The 12729-nt window shown below is 39.8% G+C and overlaps 1 protein-coding gene across 2 annotated transcripts in view; it reads left to right on the top strand.

Annotated features, from left to right (window-relative positions):
• The window catches only part of LOC119797279 (E3 ubiquitin-protein ligase SMURF2), a 100679-nt gene that overhangs the window by 76091 nt on the left and 11859 nt on the right, over window positions 1-12729 (top strand). For both annotated transcript variants that reach the window (XM_038306294.1, XM_038306295.1), the window contains 3 exons: window positions 3316-3517; window positions 8263-8366; window positions 12538-12652. In XM_038306294.1, the coding sequence (XP_038162222.1) occupies window positions 3316-3517; window positions 8263-8366; window positions 12538-12652 (421 nt within the window). The remainder of the gene's footprint in view (window positions 1-3315; window positions 3518-8262; window positions 8367-12537; window positions 12653-12729) is intronic.

Genomic DNA, 12729 nt, shown 5'->3' with positions numbered 1-12729 from the left:
GAACAAGACAATTTACACTTAAAATAAGAAACCACAATTGCATTGTCTTATTTCAAGTGCATATTATCTAATTATCTTATTTTAAGAGTAAAATTACTCATTCCATTGGCAAACTATCTCATTTACCTACTCAAATTAAGGGTAAATACACTTAATCTAAGAGATTTTTACTTATTTCTAGATCGTTTTTGTAGTGCTGGCACCAACACTGCAAAAAATCTAAATCTAAATAAGTCATTTTTTCTTCAAATAAGTGCATTTGTTCTTGAATTAAGGAGGTAAAAGAGACATTTTGCCATTGTAACTAGACAATTTACACTTAAAATAAGAAAACACAATTGCATTGTCTTATTTCAAGTGCATATTATCTAATTATCTTATTTTAAGAATAAAATTACTCATTCCATTGGCAAACTATCTCATTTACCTGCTCAAATTAAGGGTGAATACACTCAATTTAAGAAATTTTAAGTTATTTCTAGATCGTTTTTGCAGTGGAATCGAGAAGGACGACCACATAGACAGCCGGAAAGACATACCAAGGACCAATCAACGCGGCTTTTCGTCTACACACTTCCCCTTGAGGTCTGCACGGGTTTGTGTAGTCAGGATATTTTTGAGGTGCGCGGCGACGGTTGCAGAGCCTCTGCACGGAGGGCATGGCACAGAAACAGATTTGACAGTTGCAGAGGCTATGCGTCAGAAGTATAAATTTATATACTTCTGACTTAATAAATCTTTTAAAAAGCGTTTCATGCTAAAATTTAGTTTTTTTTCTTTCCTTGGTGGATAAACAATAACTAAACGCTGACTGATTAATTGATGAAATCGATGAATCGAATTTTCTGTTTATGGAGGTTTAATTTTCAGAAAATATGGACATTTGGGCTTCCGTAGCTCAGGGTGGCATCAGTTCATCTCTTTTTCTACTTAGACGTTTTCTAATAACTGCTAAACTAGCTGATTGTGTGATAGATGCAAAAATGTAGTTGGTTATCTTCATCGTTCGTTGTGAAACATTTTTTTCCAGCCTTTCTACAGCTTTAATTTCTTTTGGAATTAAATTAAAAGGTCAGTTATTTGAAATAAGGTCAGCACCGAAATGTTTTTTTCGAAAGCAAAATTTTTCATTTTTATTATGAAACTTAAAAATCAAATGATCAGATTTGGTAGGAAATACATCAGAGATTAGATTCTTAAGCTGTATTAGCAATCTCTACTAGAACTGGAAAGCATACAGCTCTGTATCTTCTCTGCTTCCTTCTTCACGCATGAGCTTTTCTTTTTCGGTTCCATCCTGGAGGAAATGTCTTTCACCAATATTAGGAACATTAGCCAGAGTTTGTAAATCGTAACAAGATTTAACTGGAGTCTGCATCAATTCTTTCTGTTTATATTAACTCTGTATAACATTATCTATTGCGTTTTCTGTTTAGTTTCAGAGCTAACTTTGAAGGGACTGTCTAGCTTGTGACAAACATCTGGAAAATATATCGGTCCTCCTGGTTCTCTGTCAAGACATCTGCCTTTTATCAGGCCGGAGATTATAGCTATTTTCACCTCTCCTGTGCCGTCATCCCACAAAAATGTCAGATATATATAATGTCCATCAAAGTTGCAGTTTATAGCCCTGCATGGCTTTGGTTAAGACGTCCCTGTGCTGTTGCTGTCTTGCTGAGTCCAGGCCCCCTTTCTGGTCCAGGTCGGCATCCAATAGGTAACCCAATCCGTTTCTGCAGAATTGCATTTGTCACCAGAGGGAAATGTTTGTGATTGATCAAATTGAGTTTTTTTGGACTTTCAGGTAACGTATTGCAGGCATGCTCTTTAATAAGTAGCTGGGAGGAGATCAGAGGACTAATTTAAGGGTGAAAGTGCAGAAGGAGAGAGATGCTCCCGCGCTCTGAGCTGTCTGCTGTGTTTGGGTGCTGTCTGCCTCCCATCTCCTTCTTGTTGGTAGGAAATAGAGGGATTTGTGAGGAGCGCTCCTGCATCCTATGGGGCCATGTGGCTTTCTGGGGTAGCAGGAAGTGATTAGATTCTGCTGTAGAGACCCCAGAAACCAATAAGGGGCTTTGCTGTAGAGAATAGGGTGCTGTGGTGAATTGGAATGCAGTCTGATGGGTTTGGTGGGTTCATTAGAGTCTAAAGCAGCTCCTAAACGACTGTGCTCTGTCTGGAGGTCATTTGTTACCACTTCCAGTTAGTTGTTTTTTCTTTTCTATTTAATTACAGCTGCATACATAGTGGCAGCTGTCTGTAAGTCAATAAGCTTAACAGGACATGAATCAGAGGCTAATGTGTTTAACTCCCAGGTTGCTGCAGTGAGCAGCATACAATTCTCTGTGTCTTCTCTGTTGAAAAATTGTCTTCTGCATCTACTTTATTATTATCAGCAGATTGTTTCCTAAGCCATAGAACTGCTTTCAATTATAAACGCACCAAGAAATCAACTAGAAAATAAAACTCTCTTTAGAACTGCATTATTTTGCTGGTGTTCTATAATCTGCTTTATCTGATAAAGCAGGGAATAAAATGCAAAATTGTTTTAGAATATCCAGAGAGTTTGAAATGTTCTGTTAAATTTTGGTTTTGCAGAGAAATTGGAATATTTTGACACAGTAGTGACCTGAAAAAATCACCACTGATTTTCTGGTTGGTACATTAATAGTTTCATAACCAGGTTATGATATAATATAAGCCTTAATGGTGGGGCTGGGGGGGTTTATTAATACTCTTCATATATTACTATTGGCTTATAAACAAGCAGATTTCACTTCCTTGTTTATTTTAAATTCCCTCCTGTAGATGACTTTTTAAAAGGTCCCAGTTTGGCTGAAAACTGAAGCATGTTTAGTCTGGTTTAGTTGCCCCCTGCTGGTCGTTATAAATAATGCATACTTTGGCATTTATTTATTATAGTACCTTGAGGCTTAATTACATGGGAATCCAGCAGATTTTAGACAAGCTTTGACTGTTAAAGGAATTTATTACCTATTTAAAGCAAAAACCTTTGAATGATTTTAAAATAAGTGGTGAATCTTGGCTGACATTTGTCTTAACTTGATGTCATGCAGACCACTGTTCTTATTTAAAAGTAGCAGTGCTTGTTAGAGGTTACATGTTGATTCTCTAGTTACATACAATATGCATTAGTAAAAACAATAGAATGTATTTCTAGAAATGAGTTTTAGGTTATTAAAGGCTGTCGGAAGCATATCGTTTTGTAAATGAAACTGCTGCTTCAACATGTCTTCCTTAATCTTGTCCCTTTCTGTCCCTCTTGTTTCCTTTTCCATCTCTGACGCCTTCCAGTCGTCAGAACCAGGTGAAGGATCAGGCCCAGCAGGCTCTGGTGTCCCCCGCCCAGCTCCCAGAAGAGGCAGAGTGTCTCACCGTCCCCAAGTACAAGAGAGACCTCGTTCAGAAACTCAAGATCCTGCGTCAAGAGCTGTCACAGCAGCAGCCTCAGGCTGGCCACTGTCGGATCGAGGTGTCCCGTGAGGAGATCTTTGAGGTCAGCATACCATCTAAAGCTTACAAAGCCGGGACTGTATTCACAGAACGCTACATCCAGTGCCTTAGAAAAGGATTTATACCCTTAAGGCTTTTCAAATCATGTGAAAACTACAGGACAGTTGTCGATAAATCAGCACAGAATAGCTTAGTTGTGAAGGAAAACCAAAATAGTTGAAAGAAAAACCACTACTTTGTTTTCCAAGTTCGAAGACATTTCACTTCCCACCCAGGAAGCTTTTTCAATTCAAAATGTCTGGATTAGCGTTGAGTTCCAAGCTTTATAGAGTAACCCAAACAAAGCCTTGTTTTGGCTTAGAAGACATGCAAATTGAACCGGAAGAACAGTTCCACCCCTTAGGAACGGGGAGTCGTTGAGGTCTTTGTTAGCCTGAACTCCCCAATACTGGCCTATGCCTCTGAAAAGGGAGTCTTTAGGGTCATCGTTAGCCTGGCTGACCAGGCAAGATGTTTTGGTCCCCTGCATGGGGATGAGGGTTGAGATGATTGTAAGAAGGAATCAACTCTATCGCTGCATTGTAGGTTTTTGGGAGTCCACCCCTTCTGTTTAAGGTTGGTTTTTCTCTCATAAATGGCTTCCTTCACACCCCTTTAAAACCACTTGTCTCCTTTGTCCAAAATGTAAACATTCTAGTCCTCAAAAGAATGTCCTTTGTTCTTAAGGTGTAGACGTACCGCAGAGTCTTGCCCGGAGGAGGTAGTCTGTCTGTGTTGGGCCATGCGTCTGTCTAGAGGTTGTTTGGTTTCTCCAGTATAAAAATCAGAGCATTCCTCAGTGCATTTAACTGCATATACAACTCTGATAATCTTAGGTTTGGAGGTTCTGTCCTTAGGATGCACTAGTCTCTCTCTCTCTAAGGGTCTTGTTTGGTCTGAAATGTGCTGGGATTTTGTGTTTGGAGAAGACTCAAGAGGAGTTTCTCCAAACAAAAAATCCCAAACACAAATATTTTAAGGCAGGATCATAATCTTGATTAACTGACTGCAAAGACAATGTGTTGAGGTTTACTTTCTTGCTTAAAAATATATTAATACTACTTTTTTACCAGCTTTACTGGACGCGTCTGACCTTTATGTGGACAAGCATAAGAAATGAAGCAGCTGAAGCTTCTTTGCTGCCAAAAGCGCGTACGGTTTGTAGCATTAGAAGAGACAGGCCTTGTTCTGAACTCTGAACAGCTCTGAATGGATATTTAGGGTCATAGTCTCAATTGAAGGTGAACCTGTTCCTCATTTTCCAGCTTGTCGCCTCTTCTAAGAGGTTTTATAGACTGAATTGTCGTTTATTTTGCTACATTCATCTTCCTATCAATTTTGACCAGCTTCCCTGTCTGCTGAAGAAAAGCATGATGCTTCCACCCCCGTGTTTCACTAAGCGTTCAGCGTGCTAATGATGGAAGATTTCCCCGTCTCCAGAGTAAACAGGAAAATGTTGGTCTAGCTTTAACTACGTGTTTCTTCTTTGTAGCTCTTGGATGTTTTTCTAATAAATGCTTTTCAGTTGTCGTCCTTCCACTTCATTTTTTATGCTAATTCCCCTTGGTAAATCAAATAAACTCCAAAAAAAGTCTCTGGTTGTAATGTGACAAAGTTAAATATAAAAAAAATTCAGGGGTGTGAATACTTTAGTAATGCATTGTAGTTAACCCTGGAATAAACGGGGAACAGCTTTTTTTCCCTGAATCCCTGCTATCCTGCCGTTTTTTGTTTTTTTTCCCTCTTAAATTTAGCAGTCGGTATATCTTATCAGTGCACCTGAAAGATTTGCTTGTAGTGAAGCTTATTTTCAGTTCCTCCTCTGCTGCTCTTTTTTTTACAATCTCCACTAAAGGTCGATGCCCTGCGCCGTCTGGCTACGAGAATGTTTCCCTCACTCATCGTCATCTATGATCTGCGCCGGTACGGCTGCTCCAAATCCAAACCAGACCTCTCAATCCGAGGAGGATTCTCTCAGCGGGGGCAGCTTTAGGGTTGTTTCTGGGAGTTTTTTTTTTCATTCTCTGCATCTAGGAGGTGCAGAGCCTTCACCAGAACAACACCACCTGCAGCAGACTGCATGACCCTCATAAAGTACGCGCTGGAATGTGCTGGAACAGCCGCGTCTGTTAATCTGAGCGAAGACATTTTTGTTGGCTGATCTCAACATGTGGGAGGGTGGGAGTGTTGGGGGCTGGGGGGGTAGAGCAAGTCTTAAGGTTCAGAGAGACATAACTGCATAGCTTCTCCAGACCAACTCAGGCAGTAAATTATGCCTCTATAGGAAACTGTTTGGTGGTGGACTTTCACAGCTGTGTCTGAGTTTATTTTTATGGAGCAGATAAGACATTCTCCCAGGCATGTGTTTGTCTGCTCCATCCTGAGGACATGGCGGAGCCTGGCAGAGGAAGAGGCAGTCTTATTAGAGTCTTATGCTTGTGTTTATTATAAATGCCTCTAATCCACTTAAAAGGAGCCCTCCCACTTAACACTGTAAGCTGTCTGCATGTGTGGAGAACACTGGCAGAGGTGCAGAGCTCTCAGCCTCAGAGTAGAGTTTAAAATCTAAAACTACTCTTGTTGACACTGAACTGGAGCTTTCTGGCTTCTTGCACAATTGCCGTTATTTCATAAATATGAAAATAAAGCCTTAATTGGTTTTAAAATGTCTTAAATCAATCTTTCATACCGTAAATAGGATTTTATGATAGTGATTTTTCCCAAATATGACGATACTTGCTAAAGTTTGCTTTATATTTTTATTCACATAATAATTTACAGAACGGCTCTTGCTGTAACATCACTCAGCCCTGATAGCAAAGCCAATAAAGGCGATCTTCGCCTCAGAGGAGATCTAGCTTTGCCTTAGACCACATGGGAAAAGTGTAAATTCTACTAGAATGTGGATTTCCAGCCATGAAATTTCTTCATGGCTGAAGCCAAGTACCAGAGGATGTGTATGAGGCTCTGTGTATTTTGAGCAAGAGATGTTTGAAGCTCAGTTACATGGGAATCAAGGCCTTCGAGTTGTATATTTTGAAACGTGATGCACAAAGCATTGAAGACGATGTTCAACCGTAGGCCCAGACTTGAAGCTGTGATGTTGTGGACTTTGAACACTGTGACAAATCACCAATCATACAAGATAAAAAGGGACTTGGAGACATGTACCGTGCTATGTTGCACGAATCGGTCGCTCATTTGCATGCAGCTCCAAGAAAGCGGCCACCCTGATCAAGTTTTTAACATATCAGAGCTACTTGCAGTGAAAGCTGACAATGACACATTTTAACAAGGATGATCTAAACATTTGATTTTAATAAGCGCATCTTAAAACACCTGTTTCACTCATTGTCTGCAGTGAAGCGACAAACTATAAGGTCTGCAGAAAGGATTATTAGGGTTGACCTTCCCTCCATCCTAGAAATAAATGGGTGTAGTGTGAGGAAAGGGTTAGTTAGCATCTCTGAAGATCCGTCTTATTCAAATGGTGTAGACTTTAGGTTCTGCATTATGCTAGTGTTTTTTTTTTTTTACATAATCCAGTTTTAACATTGAAAAGCTTTCATTCTGATCAAGCTAAAGAACATCCTAAAGCCTGAGTAGTCAGCTCTTCTGCCATAAAACAATATACGCATAAAATGTTGGCTTCTACCTTTGCAGGAGAATTGAAACCTGCCTTTTAATTTAGTAATGATAAAATTAGCTGTTCATATGCATACTGCTCCTTTTGTTTATATATATATATATATATATATATATATATATATATATATATATATATATATATATATATATATATATATATATATATATATATATATATATACATAGATACTTTAATTTAATTGAATTCAGTTTATTTATATAATGCAGACTCAAAACATCTAATCTCAAGGCATATTTCAATCCAACATCCAGTCAGATTGGTAAAAAGTGGAGTCAACACAATAATGCATGGAATCGTTGACTTGCAGAACATGTTCCCCCTAGTTGACGATGTGGTGACAGTAGATATTCGCTTTTGTCATTGACTAAACAGCAATCCCTCACATTGAGGATGCATGCAGCAACAGTCAAGAGGAACAAATCCCTTTTAACAGGAAGAAACCTCCAGCAGAACCAGGCTCAGTGTTGGCAGCCTTCTGCCAAGACTTGCTAGGGGTTCAAAGACACAGAAGCAGGCATAAAAAACAAACCTAGAACCACTGATGTCGGAAAAGTTAATAGTAAACTACCTCCTCAAGCGGCTCTGACTAGGAAAGAAACGGTAAAAAAGATTATCTCTGAGCCGTTTTTCATGTCAAGAGGATGAAAAAGAGCACATACAGTTAGTCACGGTAAAAGCTGACCCCATAGCTGTGTATTTGTTCAAAGGTGTTAAAGGCTGCAGCCATGCTGGTATTTCTCAGCTGCTATGATGAGAATAAAATAGTAAGGGGTTGAAATGACAAATACTGCAGAAGTGGTGAATAGAGGCAGAATGATATGAAGTTGTCCCTATGTCCTCCAGCAGCTCAAGCCTATAGCAGCATAATGAAATGTGTATGCTGTGACTGTAATTAGTCAAATGTCATGAATTTGCACACAGTCATAGCTGTTCTTTTAATTTCAGAAGGAGGTAGGTCTGGTTGATTAGAAAAGTTGAATCCTTGACTTGCCCTGATCATCTCTTAGTTCTTCACTAAGACACAAAGAGGTGTTCCTTTGATATTTAAGCGACTTTAATGATGTGTGTCTGTTTTGCAGGAATCATATCGGCAGGTGATGAAGATGAGGCCTAAGGACCTATGGAAACGGTTGATGGTGAAGTTCAGAGGTGAAGAAGGCCTCGACTATGGAGGAGTGGCCAGGTTAGCGGAGCCTATGATTTAAAACATTCACCGTTGTTTTTCCTTTTATAGCCGATTTATTGCTCTGAATAGGCTGTGTCCATCAGGCATACACCACATGCAGTGGCTCACAAAACTGTTCATATCCCTCTGAGCTTTATATAACCACAAAGTCAAGTTTATTTTATTGCCTTGGTTAAGCTAAGAACATTATGACATATTTTACAAAGATGAAAAATTAGCTTATATTTACTCTGCAATTGAATCCTTAAAGCTTCACCTTTGTTCAGGGGTCACCTCTGGACATTCTCAATGTGTTGCAGCAGATTAACCTGCTACATCCATACGATTAACCTGGACCTACTCTTTGATTTCATCAGTCCTCTACAAGAAAGCCATAAGAGATCTGGTTTCCAGTTGCCAAAACCTATATAGGGACTCTCTCCTTTTGCTTTATATGTTCTTGTTAATTAAACTGTTAGCATCCTTCCTGGCCTGCTCCTCCTCTCAGACAACATGGTGACCAAAAATAATCAATAATAAAATGGTCCAATTAGTATTTACATTAGCTGCCATTCAAAATGGCCCTGCCCAGTCAAACACCAGCCGAATGGCAGCCAACTTCCCTGCAACTCCCAGCAAAATCCCGTCCAACTTCCAGCCACCGGAGTGACCCCCATATTTTTTTATTCTAACTCCACCCTTTCCCTGAATTACAGGGTCTGACCAGGAGATGATGCTTCTCTTTAGATCTTAATGTCCACAAATCATGACAGAAAGAATATTTTAGTACAAATATTGGGGTTTAAAAAGGAGTTGTAGGGGACCAGCTAAGGACCCATCAAGGAAAGTGGGAACATTTTGAAAGGCTACTACTGTAGTAAAAACAAAAATAACCCAGATGAGAGAAAGAAGATCTTTGAATCCAATAATATAAATGACACAGTGATGACAACTATTACAAATTATCCCTGCTGAAATGAAATAAACATGCTTCAACAAATAAAATAAGTGTTACATGGATAGCAAATGGAGAGAGCGGCAATGCATGCACTTTACTTGATCTCATAGCTGCTGAATGCACTAATGAATCAGCTAACTCATGTGTATATCTGCCAATACCCATACAAGAAAACGTTGCTAATATCAGCCAAAAGTATTTAGCCCCTGGTGAATCGGTCTAACTCAGGTCGGTCTAACTCAGTCTGAAGGAGGCAGATTTGGAAAGACTTCTTGTTAAAGAGAAAATGAAACAGTCAACCAACGTTACTTAATTCACAAGATTGTATCTTACTTTAATCGATAATTATATACTGAATGTGAAAAGTATAAATAGAAAAGAAAACAAAATATTGTTTTATAATTTGTTTACCAAGGTCACTGAAATGTTGCAGTACTCCAGTGACAGTGATGTCACAAGGTCGGTCAATGATTTAGCTAGCAATTGAATACAGTGGCTACACTGGAGACACAACACAACCATAAAACTCTTAAAACAGTTTGATGGAAGACGAAGCTGAAGTGACACTGAAGCGCCTAAATTATATTGCTAATGCTTTTGAGCCCATTTACTGTGTGAATCAAGCCATAGTTAGGAGAGAAGAGTCTGTTTTGGATCTGACTATCCCTGCTAGCCCACAGAACACCCGCTGTGGAGAATATGGAAAGCAGACTACTTTTGAGTCTGGCAAGCTAGCGGCCCATCGAACAGCCGGCTATAGCCTGAAGCTGCTCTGAGTGCTTTTAATTTCACCTCCTATGGCGGGGCTAACCAATTAAAAATCAGCAGGGTCCGAATGAAGAAAACCATCAACCAGTAAAGGAGACATTTTTAATTATAATCTGTTACTTTAAACAGAATTTAACAACCATCCATTTATCAATACATTGACTTTTTAAATAAAATAAATACATATAAATTCTAAAGAATCGTTCAGTTTGGTAAAGAGACAATTTCCTGATTCACATATTTTATAAAACACCTGAAATCACTGTTTGTTATTTATTTATTTATTTTTACGGCTTAATAAACGATGGGAGCTTTATGCTGCCCTGCAGGGCTTTAAACCTGGGTTTGAATGGAGACAAAGCCATTCTAAAGCACATATCAAGGAGCTCATTTTGAGCCTGGATCCATATTTATTTTTGATTATGTTCATGGTGGAGAATCCTGCTTCACAGCAGCAAGTTGAGCCAAACATCCTCTAAATGTGCAGGGTCATCTTTGAGCACACCATTTCACTTTTCTTTCGCCAGTTGACTGCAGTTCTTCCAGCAGTCCACACTTTCTCTGCCTTCTTTTTCTCATCGTCTTCTCCTTCTTCCCCATCGCCCGGCTTGCCACAGGTTTGCATGCTGTGTCTTAAAGTAGCAACAGCAGCAACCCAGACTGACAGCAGCTCATTGGCTAATTTGTATCACGTGTAGCCTGATCCTGGGCGCTCTGGAGGGCTTTACCGTACAAACAGGAGAAGCGGCGCAAGTGAAATTAGACTCTTTCGTCAGACATCATGTGGTAATTTATAAACATTTTAAATCAGGTTTGGTCCGGATTAGTCAGCAGGTGGGTCTGGATCTGGACCGCGGTCCGCTAATCCGTGACCTCTGCTCTATGAGTTGGGCTCTACTGACCGGCAAACTAACTCTGACAGCAGGTCATTGGCAACAATACGCCATAATAACAGGGAACAAAAATATGCTAAGCAGGGAGAGCAGTGACACAAACAGTTATGTTGGCAGATATTAAATCATTAACTATACCTCTATCTCAAAAACAAACGTCCACCAATAGAGCTTAGTTCTCCAAGTTCTCTTCTTTTACCTTTATATTATTCAGATTTCTAATATAATTACTGATACTAGTTGGACAAATTCTCATGAATTAGGTTAGTTTTGTTGACCATTTCATTTCCACTTGGTTCCAGTTCTACATGTTAAAGGAATAGTACACCCAAAACATGATTAGCCTTCATTTTCTACTCACCCCCATGCTGAACAACACTCTGGAGTACTTTTTTGATATCTCAAATGCATCTGGAGATCTGGGAGGCTTCTTGCTGTCTGCTGACATTCAAATAATGGAGGTCTATGGTGACCGAGACAGAAAGGTCCATAAAAGTCCACAAAAAACGTGTCAATATTCCTCCATACTGCTCTTCCGATGTATTCCAAGTGTCCTGAGTGGGTAGCATCCATAATTTACTCGAAACGAAGTCATTTAGAATGTTTTTAGAGCATAAACAGTAGTGTATAGGATTTCCTGAAAGCGCGCACATGCGCGCTCCCGACGCTACGGAAGCCGGCAGACTAAACCAGCGCATTCAGCTCGGCAAAGAACTCATGCTCTTCCTCAACACTGAAGTCCTCAGACATTTTTCTTTCGTTGTTTCTTTCTTTGCAAAGGTAAACAGCACATTTCTTCTTCTACGCTTGCATTATTGGCAGAGCAGACGCTGAATGCGCACTTTCATCTGGCTTGGTCTGCCGGCTTCCGTAGCGTCATGAACGCGCCGGCGCGCGCTTTCAGGAAATCCTATACACTACTGTTTATGCTCTAAAAACATTCTAAATGACTTCGTTTCGAGTAAATTCTGGATGCTACCCACTCAGGACACTTGGAATACATTGGACGAGCAGTATGGAGGAATATTGACACGTTTTTTGTGGACTTTTATGGACCTTTCTGCCTCGGGCGCTATGGACCTCCATTATTTGAATGTCAGCAGACAGCAAGAAGCCTCCCAGATCTCCAGATGCATTTGAGATATCAAAAAAGTACTCCAGAGTATTGTTCAGCATGGGGGTGAGTAGAAAATGAAGGCTAATCATGTTTTGGGTGTACTATTCCTTTAAGCTTTTGATTTCATCATTTAATCTACCAAGACATCACTGTTTAAGAAATATAATTTTATCCATACTTTTTCATTAGTACAACAAATCCCTTTATTATACGACACAATATGCCTTTCTAGGCTGTTGATGGACAGATAAATTGCAGCGGTGATCCCCTAAAGATATGCAAAGGGTTGTGCTTTAAAGTGCAAATGCATCCCCAGTTCTTCCAATTCATTCTCTTGGACTGTTTTTAAAAAGGTGAAGTTAAAAGACAAAAAAAAAGCAAACTTTTGCATGTTACTCTAAATGTATTCCTCAGCCCATCATTTCCACCATCCCTGCTTTTTGTCCTCTGCAGGGAGTGGCTCTATCTGCTGTCACACGAGATGCTGAACCCTTACTACGGCCTCTTCCAGTACTCCCGCGATGACATCTACACGCTGCAGATCAACCCGGATTCTGCTGTAAATCCTGTGAGTTTCTTGGTTGTGACAAAACCAGCAGGAAAAGCGGAATAAGGAAGCGTCTTTGTTTAGAGCACAGCCTGTTG

The sequence above is a fragment of the Cyprinodon tularosa genome, unplaced genomic scaffold (genome assembly GCF_016077235.1).
Source record: "Cyprinodon tularosa strain WSP-4 unplaced genomic scaffold, ASM1607723v1 ctg579, whole genome shotgun sequence".
Taxonomy (NCBI): Eukaryota; Metazoa; Chordata; class Actinopteri; order Cyprinodontiformes; family Cyprinodontidae; genus Cyprinodon; species Cyprinodon tularosa.
Note: the sequence above shows the minus strand (reverse complement) of the source record. Positions and strands in the feature narration are given on the sequence as shown.